This window comes from Grammomys surdaster, unplaced genomic scaffold (genome assembly GCF_004785775.1).
Source record: "Grammomys surdaster isolate TR1022 unplaced genomic scaffold, NIH_TR_1.0 224, whole genome shotgun sequence".
Taxonomy (NCBI): domain Eukaryota; kingdom Metazoa; phylum Chordata; class Mammalia; order Rodentia; family Muridae; genus Grammomys; species Grammomys surdaster.
In genome coordinates, this window is record NW_021604669.1 from 9453570 (window position 1) to 9471156 (window position 17587).

The window sequence follows — 17587 nt, forward strand, 5'->3', positions numbered from 1 at the left end:
TATTCCATTTCTTTTATTAATTTTAAGACAGGGTCACCCTAAGTTGATCCAGTTGGCTTTAAATCCACTCTGTAGCTCAGACTTGCCTTGAAGTTGCTATCTTCTTGCTTCAGTAGCTAAGGAGATGAGTTTGCAGGCCAGTACCTCCAGGCCTGGACTGAGTGCAATACGTTAAACATATGGAAATAGGTCTGAAGAACAACAGCCAATACTTTAATTTTTCATGAACTGAATTTCCTAATTTGGGGAAGGAAAGTGAAATTTATTTTATATTGATCCCAGCACCTACTTTTCCAATGCCTAGAGTAATTATGTCCTTGGTAAAATTTCTTTATTGAGCTATGCCCAACTATTCTCAAACTTAGGTCACAAGGGACAACTTCCATTGTTTTGGCACAATGAAATTTATATATATGAAGGTCTTTTTCTTTCCTAAATAAATTGCAATGATTGTTAACAACTTTTTCTCCAGTTCTTCGTTAATGTATCCCAATTGCTATCTCCTACCAATATTAATGCTCTGTGACTTTCAAAAAGTTTCATTGCCCTGGGATAATTCCAGCCAAGCAATGATACTGGGTATTTTTGTTGGCATACATGTTAAAGTTTCTTCTTTAAGCTATATCCAATTGTTTCCAAAAGTAGGTCACATAGTAGCTATCCTTATACATGATTATTTTGAATTGACTTGGCATCAACACAGAACTTCAGTGGCTTATCTTGAGAAAGTACTCAGCTTTTTTAATGTCCTCTCCCCACTTCATTAGACTACCCAATCTCCTCCCTTGAATTCCAGGTGGTGAAGTGTTAGATTTAACACCGTCTCTTTACTCAGTGATTGTGATATCACTTTAAATATCTTAAAAGATTCTTTAGATTCTGAAATTCAGTAAAGTCTCACAAATATTGTGTGTGGTACCTTCCAAACAGGAGTCAGTACAGTACCTATAAGAACACTCTTTAAGAGATCACCTCATGAACACTAAGGATAGCAACCCAGAGAAGCTGGATTGATCAGATAATTCTGATTGGAAGTGTGCACCAAGAAATCTACAGTGAGGGAAAGGACACACAACCAAAGCCCTAAACACCTACACCCTAGGAGGTGGTTTCTTCTTGTCTCCATTTTGCTGGAATTCAAACTCTGTAACTCCAGCTCCAGGGGATCAAGACTTCATGAGCACCCACATACTCTATGTCCTCTCTCTTTCTCTCTCTCCCTCCCTCCCCCCTTCCCCTCCTTCCCTCTCACCCTCTCTCTCATACATCCACACACATACAAATAAAGATATAGAATAAAAGTATAGACAACTATTCTTGATTCGTACATTATATAATTGTATCTGAACACATCATTTTAACATCAATAATGAATCATTTACCAGTAACCAAAAGGTAGTTCTGACCTTAAAGGGGATTAAAGTTGATATAACCTTTAAAGTATCCCCAAATTTCTATTAAGAAAACACATATATGTAATAACACATACACACAGGCATATCAACAGAAACAGTATTTTATCATAGCATTGACATTTCTGAGAAATAGTACCTTTTATATTGGGCAGGGGGCTGAATAATTTGGGTCCTTGTATATGTTCTTCATTCACTTCCTGAGTTGAAACTTTCCAGACTGTGGACTCAAGATCATTTTATCCATGAGATACTGGTGACCTCTCTGCCACATAGCCTGGCGTTTTGGGTCAATGATTTCAGCGCTGGAGTTACTTGGGCTCACACCTTCCTGTGTCCCCATAACCAAACCATTATGTGTCAATTTTTCTGTCTCCCACTTACAAGTGTCTCAGTCGTCCCTTCCTGCCCACTAAGTCTTACCCTTTATTGCATTTATTCTGCCCTAACTTGACAAAACTTCAGGATTGGTGTTTGCAAATCTTGAGTGTATTACCATGGACACTATTTTAAGGCTGACATTTCCATTGGCAATGTACTTCCCATTAGGTGTCTTCAAATTTGCCATGTGCAAACAGATGTCCCACGATGTTTTCAGCAACCAGCAGAAGATTCACAGTTGCCTTGTTTCATTAAACATGCCCCAGACTGCAAAGACTAAAGCACCATGTTTCCCCATCTGAGTGACACAATCCTGAATCTAAACAAGCTTCCCAGACAGGAGAGTGTCAGTGCAAGAAAACATTTGTCCATAATTATGATTAATGGATAATTGGACCAGGCACTGGGGACTAAATCTCAGACGCTAGAGGTTTTCTCTTTTCGGTTCACAGTATTCTGTTCTGAGACTTCTACCAAGTCATCTAGAATTGTGGCCATACCCAAAAGGCTCAGCCTCACCTGACCATCTATGAAAATAAAAGGCCAGTATCTCTGTTCCAGAAGCTGTGAACTAGTAGTCTGAGCTTAACAGCAAGGCTGAGGCACTGAGCACCAGATGGAACACACAAAGAAAGAGAGGGACTCTCTGTTTAAATATTCCTGGGGTTAAGTCTCCAAATACAAAAACTATTTTAATGATGGCACCTGCTCACACACGCTAAAGATCAAGGGTGAAGTCAGAAGACTCAAATTAGTACTAAATTAGTAAATGCCTCCTGCATGATCAACCAGCACTGAGTGCCTTGTTGCTTGTGTGTTATTTCTTCATCTCAGAGAGCTTGAAATTGCAGGGCATAAGGTACAGAAGCAAATCAAAAGTTTTCACAGAACTTTTGGTCTTTATCACATTTACCATAAAGACAATATTTTAAAACTCTGAGTCTTCTCCTGGTGTGGGATTTAACAGTGACTCCTATTGACTGGGCCATGAACTGACATTATTTGCACATGTCTGGACTTTGGAAAACAAGGTACAAATTATACTGGCATCCTCTGATAGGCTTCGTAGAAATTTCTAGACTGCTAATTAAGGAGATAGAGGGGACATTTTGACCCTTGTTATTCTATTTCCTGGAGTACACGCTATAAGACTGTTATAAATTACTTCAAAGCTCTTCTGAGGGCAGACACTGGAGACTTCCTGCCACAGCAAGACCTCATTAGATATCCCTTTAGTTTTATGTGAAGAGCAGCTTTATTATCATAAGTAATATGAAAAAGAAAACTAGATCTTACGTGAAAAGTGCATAAAACAGATTGTTTGAATGTGATACTCCATTTTCTCTTCACAAAAACATGGAAAGTTGTGCCATTGACTATTGAACCTCGTTTGTAGGGACTGGTCCAAATTCCTATAGATTCTGTTACTATAAGAGGAAAGAAATGCTACATTTAGGTTTTGAAGACTTTATGTGGGTATTTTCTGAAATGTCACCCAATTGATGTTTATCTAAAGGCCACTCCGTACCTTCTGGAAGAAAAAGAAATTTCAACTCATATTCAAAGAAATCTATGTTCTTCATCTCTAGATCTGGGGAAAACATAATTCTATCTTTTCTAAACATGACAACAGTCTCCATGAACTCTCAAATCTCCATGAACTCTCAAATCTAGAGCATTGTAGCTGTCCTAAGAAAGAGCTTTCTTAAATTTTGGTTGTGAGCCTAGCCTTTAACAGCTAAGCCATCTTTCCAGCCCAAGAAAGAGCTTTCTTAAAAAGAAAAAAGAAGATAATTATTTAAGATGGCAAATAGGTAAATTAGCATGATTCACTCACTCCACCATATGTATATAATACCGCTGTGGTACCCTATGATACATTATATGTGATTATGACATCAAAAAAGAAAACCAAAATAAATTTTTGTAAAGGAAAAGCCTCCTCTTAGGAAGCTTAGATATGTATTTTAACAAGCAGTATAGGAAATAAATTGTATTACTGTATGTACATGGGGCATTCCCATCCAGTCCAAGTATTATTCTTATGTCCTTTAAGACCAAGGATGCTACATTAGAATTTGAAAGGTGATATCTTTCCCACAGTCCAAGCACTTTGGAGAGCAGGCAAGTTGAGTAACAGATGCTCAAGGCTAGGCACAAGCTGTCCCAGAGGTGATGGGAGGGTAGTCTAAAAGTTAGTGAAAGGACCCTTTAATCCTCCTGCTTCTTAGTGAAGACTCAAGTTTGAAATGGAAATAAGCCATCTTTGAGAAATGACTGGCCCACTCAATGTAAGTGGGAAAGCCTATTTTTGCTGAACCTGTCATCCTCTGTAAATCCTTCTAAAGCAGCAGTGAGCAGTCCCTAAGTCGCAACTTCTTGTAGCTGGATAGCAAAGCTACCACAATTAGTCTTTTCAGGAAAAGAAAATTAGTCTAGAAAAGAAAAGTTCCAGAGAAGACTCAACGTTATCAGCTTCTGACATCAGGTCTATGATGTTCTAGAGTAGCACTGGAAGGTGTAATGGGGAAGGCACTCTCTGTATTCCCTCAGTGCAAAGGAACCCTCGTACTGAGATGCACGATGAGGATACCATTAAGGGCTCTTGTTCATCGTTGTAATGCCACCTTTCGTGGTTGTGTCTTTTATTTCATGATGATCTGGTGATCAAAACCTAAAAATAAATGTCATAAAATATTGTTTTCTTTACTTAGATCTGGAATAGAGGATCTTTTAAAATATAGAGAATGGAGGGGAGAATTGACAGGATTTTGATAATAAGAGCAGTAACACTCTTCGGGATATAACCTTCATGTACGCAACCTTACAACCATACTATCAGTTGTTCAGAAATTGTGTGTTTATTTTTTTAAAAAAAAAGAGCAAACACATCAGGTGCTGAACATATCATCATAGATGAGCCACTGTGTCCGATTTCAAGGAGATCAGAGATTAATGAATACACACACACACATGTTCAAGAAATGAATTAAACTGCTAAGGACAATGTAGCCTCAAAATAGGCTCCCCAGAGGAGACTAAGTTTAATTTCATTTTGAAAAGAAAAGATAGACATGTGCCCAGGAGCTGTGTGCTCTGGTACGTGAGACAAAAATGGACTGAGTAGCTGTTAAAGAGATCAGATTTTTTCAGGTGTCCAAACTCCAGTACAGGTCATAGTCCATTAGGATGAAGTCTGAGCTCCATCGAAGAGTTTACATATGGCGCAAACAGACTAGAAAATCTCATATGTGAAAACCAGGGTACCCAGGGAGTTCCTGGGGAAATAAAATCAAATGGTGGCCATTCTCCTGAAGAAGGTTATTCAGCATTCTGGAAGGTGTCATGTGGATGAAGACAAATAGGTCTTATTCAGAAACTGGTCCAGTCAAGTAGAAGAAGAGAATGAAAGCAAGTAAGAAGCTCTAACTACTGTTCCCAAATTAGCATCTCATGAAACACATAAAAAAAAATCAACAAGAAGAAATTTGTGGTCAAAATTTTTGGACAGTGCAGAGTCAGAAAAGTCTTGTTCTGCAGATCTCATCTGTGACTTTATCTCGGTCATATATATATATATATATATATATATATATATATATATATTGTGATATCTCAGTAAGTGGGTATAAGAGTGTGTGTGTTCAGCAAGCATGTGCAGTACAACTATAAAATGTGAGACACTGTCACAGGTAACTGTCAGTAAAACAAAACAAAACAAAAAAAAGTCTCCTGTCGCAAGTTCAGCTAGGCAAAGGAGGCAACAGGAAGCAAATATAAATTCATGCTTCCTACCTGACTGGTCCACAGAACTGCAGCATCACACAGAACCCTGTCATGTTTGTGCTTCTTGGAACACATTGGGAAGGACTGAACAGGAAGGGTTTAGTCATGAGACTGTGTAAGCTGACCGGCAGTATCCGCAGCGGTGCTGTGAAGGGAGAATGTGCTTACATTGCTCCCTTCGCTTTGGGTCTCCTTTCTGTTTCCATCAGTTCCCCTCCTACCTTCCAGCTTCTGTCCCAGATTTATAACTTTTGCTTTTGTTGTGTGACCTATTTAGTTTAACCTGTGTTATCTGCGTGACTGTAGGATTGGAACTGCACACTGGACTCTGTTGGGGCCACCAGTGGGTATTCTGAGGCCATTGACTCTTCCTTTCCTGAAACAATACAAAGAGTTCATCTGAGGGAAGTGGGGACCCCTTAAACCCCTCTTCAATCTACAGCTGGTTGTTCATGCACCCTGTAGAGGTATTCCAGCTGCTGTGAATTTGAGTGACACTGGCTGTGACATTTCAGAGCTCTTCACCCATCTTCTAGCTCCTACATCCGTTCCTATTCTCTTTCCTATAAGGAAAAACTTGATGGGTCTCACATGGATACTTTAGGCTTTAAGTTTAGTATCAAACAATACTATGGCCATCCAGGAAGCAACAGGGCCTGGAGGGAATCCAAGATAAAGTGAGTTCAAAGGAAAAGACTATGAATCTCACAAAAAAAATAATTCATGGCATAAACCAAGTGATGACCTTCCCACCCCAACTCAAATACCACTAACAAAGGGCTCCCCAGACTCTGTAATGCTAACTTCCACAACTCATATATTCTCATGTCTTTAAAATGATGGCTGTGGAATGTGTTATTCACGTCTGGACTTTGGTATGTCTTAAGAATTGTGGGGAAGAGAGTGATTTCAGAGACGCCAGAAGAGAGTATGGATCTCAAAAATGACAATCCCAGGAATGACAGCATCTGTTGTGCAATGAAAGTCTAACCTAAGAGTTCAACCCAAGCAATAACTGTTCTACTGCTATTCTGACCTCACTGATATCTAAAGCACCAGATAAGGTTAACAGCATAATTTATTTATAGCATCATCTATTTATAGCAGCACCATGATATCTGATTAGCCTGAAATATATTACTACTTTGTCCTGTCTTCCCAAATGTCTAGAAACACCAGCTAAAAAATAAGAATACAGAGTATCATTGAATGTTAAATAATATATCACATCTATATTAAAAGTGTATTTGAGTATATGTTCAATTATGTATGTGCATCTCATAATCAAATGTGCTGTTAATATTTTTTCCACTTGTGTTTCTTATTCTGTATTCACAATTTGGAGGTCAATTTAAAACTGGAATCATTTGGAAACTTCAGATCTGTTTTAACTGGATCTCAATCTAGCTCTTAACAGTTAGGTGACTTATAAAAAAGAAAAGTGTTGTGCTATTAAAAATAGCTCATTCTGGTGTGACTCTGTGTAGGCAAATGAATCTTGTCACACATTACTAGTTACTACTTACAAACGAATCGCTATAAAGGCACAAGTATCTAAATGGTTGGTATTGGCAGCACCAGCCCACTAAGAAGAAGATCGGAGAAAATTCCAGTCTTCTCTGGTATAGGGTATCAAAGATCATCCCAAACTGTAGTCACCCCAAAAGTCATATACCCTATACATAGGAGTTACACAAAGGTAGGAGGATAATTGGCTTGTCTGTTCTTTATTTCAACTTGCTTGACCTCATGAGGTGATTTTGTTCTTCTCTTTATTATATGTAGCCTAAATATAATTGTGGGTCTCCACCACAACACTGTGTCAGAAGATGGAGTTGTCTCCTTCCCAGCTAGTGCCTACATCTCCATAGTATTAATAAATGAAAAGAGGGATAAGAACAATTTTACTCTCATTGGGAACAAGCACATTGATATCCAGAACCACGTATGGGGCTCTGAGCAGGCAAGGCTCCATTGGTCTCTGCCTTATAAGAGTGGTCAATGACTTAGACTCCTCTGACCAGCAACCAACAGAATTCACCCCAAGTTTCCAAGGCCTCTTACTGGTTAGCATCAGTTCCTGATGACATTTTTCGTCAGCCCCATCAGCTTGAGAAGAAATAAAGGCAAAATGTAAAAATTACCTAATCACTTGTGTTCATCTGGGACATAGCTCAATAACAAAGCTTTTACCCGATGTCCAGGGTGCTAAGCTTGATCCTCAGCCTCACCAGGAAAGCATTCAACAGTTAATTAATTAATTCAATGTGATCTAAGGCTTATCTCTGATTCCAAGACTGTCATTTTGTTGGGAAAAGAATTTCAATCCCTTCTTTTTATAAAATAATGGTGCTTGTCTTTTTGAGTTGATTTAATGTTAATCTTCCATTGAGTACATGTACCCTAAAGCTGCACTTGTGAGCAACACTGCTTCTGTACCAAATCTGTCCCCAAAACATGTTTTGAAACTTGCCTGCCCTGTGAATCCTGGAGTATTCAGACATGATGAGTTAGTAGAGTGGATATGCTTGATTTAATCAATTCTGAGGAGCATTCTGATATCCCTCAGCCAGAATGAATGTCCAGAAAGAGACAACCTGAGTATCCCTCCAACTTCCTCTCCAAGGCAGAAAAATAAGTTGTGTCCAAACTACATGGGAAGAATTGCTGCCTATGAAACCAAATGGGAGATCCCCTGAGAGAAAACTATTTCTGCTTCCTTGGCTGCATAACCACATTGATTCTTGGGAAATCAAGCCCTCTGGACCCTGATGTCCAATTTTCTGCAACATTGGTCTCTGCTTCCTTCAAAGGACTATATGACTTCAAAGAGGCCAGAGTCCATGAATCCAATTTAGTCCCTAAAGTCAGTGGGTTCATCTCAGATTTGAGAAAGTTATGGCTCTTGGTCAAGTCTCTCTGAGGTGATTGATATGTGAAAGATAGGGGCCAGAGGATCGTAAAATTCTCCATCACCCTTCATGTGCTTTCCTGAGATGATCTATAAGCTGATGTCAGTCTAGCCTGTGTTCCAAACATAGCTAAATTAAGAAACTGGCTGAGCTAAACAGAGGCTGTGGGTTTGAACTTCCTCCTAGATGTACCACAGCCTCTTTCTCCACTCAGGGGAATCCGTGATGGTGGATAGGACTCCTCTGCTCCTCTATTCCTTTAGGCCAACTTATACTTTGATTTAATTTTAACTTTTCTTTAATAAGCCATCTTAAGTTGGAGCTGTGAGTATTGCATTTGGCTACAGCCAGCCAGTTGACGTTTATCAGTGGCGGTTGAGTCACCAGGAGACGAGATCTCTGACATGTCCTCATGAGCCAATGCAATCTCTGCATCCACATCCCCGTGTCCAATTACCAGCCATGGCGGTACGTCTTCCTGCACCTCATGCTGTGTAATCCTGGGAAACAGTGAGATGCTGGAATTGCTCGCATTTTTTTTTACCTAAACAATATTATACATATATCTATATAGAAATATAGATATATAACGGTTTGTGTTGGAAGAAAACATTCTATGTGTAAAACAGACTGTATTAATATTTGTCAAGTTTGAGAAGCAGAGCCTGGCACATATGACTGTCTGTGTCTGAGGGATGCTTAAAAGGAAAATGCCGATCAGGAAGCATACTGAGTCTGCTCTTCACCGTTAGGTGAATGACCTCACCAAAATGTGGAATTTGCTCAGTGGGAAGAGATCGTTTTGCCAGGCTTTTTGTATACACAGACTTTCTGTTATTTCTTTGGTCCTCTTTCTCTCATACCTGGGATGTGCCTGGTTAGAGAAATTGTGGTGTATCACATTTCTCAGGCAACAGCTCCCCAAATGCCTCAACCAAAGGAATTCAGCCACACAGAGGGAAGAGATTACTCCTCTCTGTGTGACATTTTGCCAGGTTGTGTTTCTTGGAAGCAAATGCTAACTGATCGTGTATGGTAGGCTCCACTGAACACACGTGCATGGGATGCTGTGACTGTATGCAATGCAACATGATCTAAAAACAACATTGCATTTCTTTTGGATCCTAAGGGGACTAGCAGGTTTATTGTATTTGCATGTGCTTTCCCTCTAGACTCTGGCTGCCCTAACAAGAAATTCAATAAATCTGCTTCCAAACCATCTCGCACAAGCTTTGCATGTCCAGTCTGGGCCTGAGGAAATTAACAAGAGAATAGAGCATACCATCGACTTGCGGAGTGGCGATAAGTTGAGAAGAGAGCATATCAAGCCATTCTCACTGATGTTTAAAGACTCCAGCCTGGAGCACAAGGTAGAACTGAGTCTCCACAGTGGCTTCTTTTTTTTTTATCTGAAGTAAATTATTGTCAATGTTTGTGGGATTAGAGAGTGCAAGGGCTGCGGTCTTGCTTTCTCTGTCCTTCCTTTGGTTTGGTTTGATTGGTTTTTCTCTTATTATCTTCGAAATAATGAGTGAACTGAAGTCCATGAAGGAAGATGCTCATTAGATAAAGAAAGCCTCATCTCTGCATTTTAAGGAAAAGATGGCTAAAGGAACAAAGAGTCCTTGCTCAGTAAGCATCAAAAGGATTTCTTCCACTTTGAGACTATAAAGCCAAGTAGTGTTGCTAAGCCTTTGCATTCACTTCCATTGTAACCCTGATAGTTGAACACACATGGATTCTTAAAACCGGATGTAAATGTGAGCAGTGAGCCCCGTGTCACTTAGATGTTTAAACACTGTCCGGATTTTTCAGCTGTCTGCTGGATCAGACTCTATCCAGTATCTAAATCTGATAGTAAACCATAGATTCTGAGTCAAGCTTAACTCCTCCCTTGCTACTCCATTTCTGTGTGACCTCTGACAAGAAAAATGATTTCTCTGAGCCTGTACTCCCTTCTGTAAAAGGGGGTTGCTTTACATGTCTCAATCTCAAGTTTTTTAGCTACTTTTTGTTATTGGGATTTTTTTAAGGAAAAAAACTGTCAATGCACTGAAGGAAGAGAGGATTTCTTTTGATTCACTGTTCAAGGTTCAGTCTATCGTGGTAAGGAAATCAGGGTGCTTGAAGCACATTACCTTCAGGAAGAAAGCAGCAATAAATGCTGGGGCCGGCTCTTTTTCACCTTTGTATGTGGTTCAGGAAGCCAGTCCCTGGGGTAGTGCCACCTACAGTTAGGGTGACTATTCCTACTAAAGTAACTTAATCAATAAAACCCCATGTACATCCAAACGATAACATTTGTAGATAGTCCTTCACAACTTAGTCAATAAAGCCCCATGTATGTGCAAAGGATAATATTTGTAGATAGTCCCTCACAGACATGCTCAAAAACTAGATAATTCTGCATCCTGTCAATTTGACAATTATAAACTATCACACAAGTTATTGTGAGAGTCTCCAAGACAATGCCTTGCTTAGGTAAATCATTCAAATATGACAGGCCATCACTGTGCTGGTGACATTCTCTATCTCCTTCTTCTTCTATCCCAGCTCTGTGCTGGGGAGAAGCAAAGATAGGTGGAGTTCCTAACTGTTCCCTTTCCCTGCTAAGAGCAGACAGTTCTTCTTTAGCTGAGCACAGGATGCGTTTCACATCTGCAGTAGCCTCCAGCAAGAACAACAGGGCATTTGCAAGCAAATTTCAGGAGTGTGATACACTACTTCATGAAGCTCCAGTTAACGATTCACTTATGAGTTTACTCAGCTGCCTGGGAGATTGTGCTTTCCCCAGTCAGGAGAATTCACAACTGTGTGCACATGCCCTGTTATAACTGGTACACCTGCTCCATTCCCAGTGAGTTTCTCTGATCACTACTTCCAGACAGCAACCTCTAACACGAATACCTACCACCTTCAATTCCCAATTCAGATTCCATTGTGTCTATGCACTAAACAAACAAAAAAGAAATATTTGCCTCGCTCAACATCCCCCCAAAATAGCAGGTGTGATTTTCTTATTCATAATATAATTAAGGGCTTACAGGCCAAAATTAAAATCATTTTTGTCTCCTAGATACTCTACAAAAAGAACTAGGACAATGAGCAAAGGGGCTTTTCAGAGAATCTTGTCAATTAGCCTGTATAGACATTATAGTTCAGTCCAGAAGAGAACAAAATTCTTCGCTCATTCTTGCTAAAAGTGTACTTGCTTTGCTATCGCCCTAACTCCTGCAGACTGCATGATCTAGTATGTTTTAGCTAACAGTGTCTGCATCTTACTTGCGGCTCCCTGGTACTAGAAGGAAAATGGGTCTATGTCAGGCAGAGCATGTTTGAGTTGCCTAAGCAGGCTCTTCCAGAACAGTTAGAGGGTGGTACTCTGGAACATGTGGAAATTTGCCCATGGATGATCCAACCATGTGTCTTTTAGCATGTGCTTTGTGGTTCTCAGTGTTAAGGGCAGTGTAGCATGCTTCAGGAGACATTTAGTACCCTCCCTTAGGTTCCAGAAACATTCCTCAGTGAGAGCACTCTCAGGTCCTCTTTGGAGAATAAGTCACTGCTGAACAGAGAATATATAATGAGTGGTTTCAGTCACAAACCTACAGCAGAAAGTATAAAATGACTGAAACAACAGAATAAAGCAGATGCTATCATGTGCTTGATCAAAAGGGACAGAGAGAAACAGCTAAAAAGCCTAGGGGACTGAGGTTTAGAGTCACTAAAATACAAAGGCCAGTGTTCTTGTTCATATCTCAGTCTTTGTTCAGATTCCTGGGGCTTGCTCCTATTGGTGCTTTTATGAAGAAGAAAATCCTGTCCACCCTCATCCTTTGTAAACCTTGAATGGAAGAGGCAAAAAACAAAGGTTTGGGTAGGAAAATGTCCTAAAGCCTTAGCAAGAGAAAAGCAGGATTCTGAAAGCATGGTAGGCTAAAATCCAAGAATAGCATTGGTATGATATATATGCTTATTGCATCCTTAGAGAAAACTTTGCTCTCACACTTACAAAGGGAACACTGACCCTTCAAGAGGTTAAGCATTGGTCATAGAATTCCAAAGGCAAGAGCCATATTTTATTGATTCTAGGGAATCAGTGATACTCTGTTTTCTATGTATCATTCAGATATAAAAAAATACACAATATTAGGAATTTATAAGAAACACGCACAACACACACATGCACATGTATACATACACATCACACACACACAGCTGGGCTAGCACACTCAGAGTAATGATGACAAGGAACTAAAATCCACCCAATACATAGAGCAGTGAAGAACCCACATGTATAATCCTTACAGTGAGAAGATAAATGGAAAGAATGCCTCAAGATCTAAACTTCAAATGAATCTATACAGGTTCACCCCCAAATGCAGTTTGGATGAAAAGACCTCAAGCAGAATTTAAAGCAGTCATGGTTGATACTGCCACCTGGTGGCTTGAAGAAACAATCACACACCTCCCTAGAAAAATGCCCAGGTTTCAAAATTCCCAAGAGAGCGAAAGGCACCCTGATTTCAGAGGTGTCTAAAAGCTCATGCTACCTAACATTTACATTTTAAGTAAAAATGTGCATATTTTAGCATTTCTAAATATCTAGAGTATTTATAATTGCAAAACCCCTTTTGATCATAAAAGCATGCTCTCTGAAAGGACAGTAGAAATGGAAATGTTGATTGTACCCTTGCAATTTTGTATGGAAGGAAAGGTTCCACTCTGCTTAGGCAACAGAAATAAGCAGGAATGAGAATTAGCTCCCTGCCTTTATGAGTTACCCACAGAGCACAAAGCTCCACTGGAATGTATAGACATTGCATCCAGACATTGCTTAGTCATAACTTAGAAGAACTGATAGGTCTATCACCAGTAGCATGTCCAACCAGGGTTTTATATACTTTTTAGTGTTGCACAAGTACTTGTTGAATGAATAAGAGAATGGACAAAGAGCTAGAGAAATGGCTCAGTGGGCACAGCACTTGTCACACAAGTGTGGGGACTTGAAGTGAAATCCCCATACTCTACCGAAAGCCAAACACGTTAACGGGCATCTCTAATTCCAATGTTCATGGGCAAGGTGGGAGGTGCAGACAAGAGCATCTGCAGAAACTTTAAAGCCAACGCCCTGGTTATGGAGTGGCAAACAGAATAGATACACTATCTCAAACAAGAGAAAAGTGAAGACCTACCCCCAATATGGCCCTTTGATTTACACATAGACATACAAGCACACACAACATAGAAACACATAGACACACACAACACAAGAAAATGAAAAAAGACCTCAAGTACAATGATGGAGGAAGATGGCCACACTTTCCACCATTTATCTCAGGATGTATTTTACAAATGATAAACTAGAAAACACAAGTGGGCTTTGATCTGACCTTGTTCAGTAGATTTTCAGGAGGGGAAACTACATTCTCCATGATCGACACTTGAGAATTCATTGTGGCAAACTTCTCTTCTGCTGCCACCTCCAGGAATGTTTTAGAGAAGGCTTCAGAACACCGTGCTACACTTGCCTTCTCTGCTCCTTGGTTTCCTCATCTGTGGAATCAGTAGCTTGGACAGGTCTTCACCTTCTCTAGCAACTTCACCAACTGCAATGTGTTCTGAAGGTGTTGGTTTTCCAAGCACGATCCACGTTTGCCCCCTCCAAAGTCACTGTTTTCATTCTCATAAATCACCCATGTTGCATTTCCTGTAACAAGCCATGGCACACAGGCCTGTTCTTGGCCAGGTTACAACCCGTGCTTCTCAACATTTTCACTTGCCAGCAAAATCATGAGGACTCTCTGGGGAGAGCCCTTGGTGGAAGAAGAGGGCTCAATTATCAAAGGTCCAGTATTTCATAGTGAAATTTGCCTTTTTTTTTTTTTTAGTAAGGCTAAGTATTTTCCAATAGGGCTTAGAGATCCTGTGGACCAGAAAAAGTTACAACAGCAGAAAAAAAGGTGTAGAAATGAAACAGGATTTTTTAAGTTCTATTGGTGAGATTGAGTTTTTCTCACAAGAAATAATACGTTTGTCCTGGAAATTGGGCTCAGGAAATAAGGCACTTGCTTCCATGGGTAAGGATCTGAGTTCCGATTCACAGAACTTGTGCAAAGCTAAGCACGTGTCTCAATGCTACAGTGAAGTGAAAGGCAGAGACAGAAGGATGTCCAGAATTTTGTGGTCCTCCTAGTATGGAATACAACATGAGATCCTGTTTAAAATAAGGCAGAGGATAAGGACTACCACCAAAAGTTGTGCTCATGCTCAGATTTCTACGCATGTCATAGCACACGAATGTCCACACTCAGGCACTTACATATATCACAAACAAAAATAATAATGGTCATGTGTTTTGAGTAACAAGATTTTATACTAAATATAAGAAGAAATAAAGAAAATGAAATCTTTCTTGATCTTTCAACATATTAACATTTTAGCATCTAGCCACCACGGCCTTTAAGGAATATTTGCCTATGTGTTTATTTGTGAGGTTTTTGTAAAGCAGACTATTCTGTGCATAATAGGCAGAACCAGTTTTAATCACTCTGTGCTTGAGTCGTTTTTCATGTTGCTGTTTAGTTAAGACAATAACGTTAATAGCTGCATGATGTCCCATTGTGTGTTTAAACCATTTTTTTTATTTTCAAATTTTCACTACTGTAAGTTTCCAACTGTCTCCATAGCTATCCTCATAATTAAACATATTTATGCTTAGTCTTTGCTTCGGGTGAGATCCTTAGTGATATCAAAAGATGTACATCTAAAGTATTTTGTATATACTCTGAAATTTCTCTGAAGATGGATATCTATACTTCTTTAAAATCATCGGTTTTATAGAAAGAAAACATCTCCTTATTGCTTTCTTTAAATATTAATTGTGACTGGGGATGGAGGTCTTTCTGTATGCCTTTTGGTCTTCAGCTTTTGCCTTTTGGTGATGCCCTTTGTTTCAACTCCCTTTTATTAAGGCTTTGGAAGTGGTGAGGCTTCGTTATCCAGTGGGGAACTTACCCTTCTGGGGGTTGTCCATCTTGCTCTCTTCTGTTTCTAGAGTTCTTACAGGACAGCAGTATGTCTCAGATTCTGCTCCTCATTCACCACTGGGACAAGACTCACTCTGAGTGAAGTTTAGGAAGGAGATGGTAGGTGATTCTGATTACAGGCAAATGTCTCTGGTCATAGGAACTGAAATAAGACCTTTAAAACCTTGGGAGAGTTGACTATCATGGGCACTTACTTGGAAGAACTCAGTCTAGTTTCCTGAAGCCACGTCACTGCCTTAGGATCGGGCAAGTTCTTCATGTAGAGTAAAAATAAGAATGATACTATACATCCTGTAATAGGTTGGACATTTTGACTTCTGGCATTGGCATTTTAGTGGGCGAGGCATTAAAATAAAATCATCTCGATGAAAATCAGATTTTCTTTCTTCTTCCATTTCTGATGTCATCTGTGTGATTCTGAAACTCTGTCTTTAAGAAAGCCTCTTTCTATAAAACCTCTCTTCAATCTGCAGACTGCAGAGTTGTCTTGTGATCCTGTATAAAATGCAAGTGTGTGCTGGTCAACTGCCCTTAAGATGCTGATTTTGCAAGGGAATATGCATTTTGAGACATGTTCTTGGAGGATTCTGGTTTTGTATTTTTTTGTTTTTTTTTTTAATTTTCAGCCATATTTCTTTGTCATTTGGCTGAGTACACACAATTGAGACCAGCTCATATCAAAAGGTCCCTAGGTCAACTTGAGCCAATATGGATTCTGACAGCTTCTGTAAGGCTTACAGTGGTATCAGGAGAAAAAAAGACCTTGATTCAAATTCCACTTTGGAAATAAAATCAGGCAACACAAGTTACATATTATTCTACAATAGCAGAGACAGACAGATAGGTTAAGAGTCTCTAATCACTCCAATAGACTTTCCTGGACTCATGCGAAATTTCTTATTTTGTTCAAAAATATTCAGTCTTCATTTTAAAAAGGAAAAAATAAGAAAAAACATAGAGCTGATCACCTAGTAAACATAACTTGAGCCCGGTTTTTGTCAGTACGACCTATGAAACAAGACAAAGGACTTGACCTCACTGACATGCTTATGATCAACTGCCCATAGGGGTTAGTATGAAAATTAAGAGCTGGCAAGACGACTCACTAGGTAAAGACACTAGCTGTGCAAGGATGAGAACCTGAGTTTGGGACCCTGGAATCCACACAAAAGCTGGACACTCACTGAAGCCTCTGTAATTCCACCACATTTCTTCAGAGAGATGAGAGCAGAGAAAGGATCATCCTTAGAGCTTCTTGGCCAACTACTGGACTAGGTAGCCTGGCATATCGAGCTGGGTAGGGGGCAGGTAACTGACATCACACACTATATCTTTGGATAAATGAAACATTTTTCTTATGCCAATCTAAAAGTATATGACAAACCTTCACAATAAACTTTACAATTCTAGAACTTCATAAAGAAACTATTTAACAAAAAACAGTGGAAGGTGCCCTCTTAGTATGTCCTGTCTCCTAAAGTACCAGGAGTCCAACCTCTATTCATTTAACCTGGCACAGACTTATCACTAATTAAGTAAAATTCTCCCATGATGCCTCTAGCTCATTGCAGCAGACACATTGGCTGCCTTGGCCCCTAGCTTGTGTCTTAAGAATGAGAAAGACAGGCTCCTTATTTAAGGGCATCCTTTGTTTGAATAGCTCCCAATGCTGTGTCCTTTCCTATGGGATCAAGCCAGTCACATGTTTTGATCTCTTTCTCACAAGGGTCTCTTCATGTTTCCGCAAAAATTGTCTTTCTAGCCTCCCTTCTTATAGCAAGTACATCTGCCATAACTCAGAGCACTTAATCTGTTCAGTTCATGCTGTTTGTCTATGTTCCACTATCCATCCTGTTCTGAGCACTGGAGAAAGACAGAAAACCACAACTTCTGTTCTCACGGAATTTACACTCGTCTTTGTGATCTTGCTCCAGTCACTGACATTCCCATCCTAAAAAAATTGGATCAAAGTGTCTATGTGCTGTGAGGCTGTTGTGCAGGGGAAATCCACTGAATGTTTATGTGCCTCAGAGGCTGCAATAAACTT

The 17587-nt window shown here is 39.7% G+C and overlaps 1 protein-coding gene across 3 annotated transcripts in view; it reads left to right on the top strand.

Annotated features, from left to right (window-relative positions):
* Positions 1-17587, top strand: part of Adcy8 (adenylate cyclase 8) — a 223030-nt gene that overhangs the window by 145154 nt on the left and 60289 nt on the right. For 2 of the 3 annotated variants that reach the window (XM_028773247.1, XM_028773248.1), the window contains exon 8: positions 9664-9861. The exons of the other annotated variant lie outside the window; for it this stretch is intronic. In XM_028773247.1, coding sequence (XP_028629080.1) covers positions 9664-9861 — 198 coding nt within the window. The remainder of the gene's footprint in view (positions 1-9663; positions 9862-17587) is intronic. 3 annotated transcript variants of the gene reach the window in all.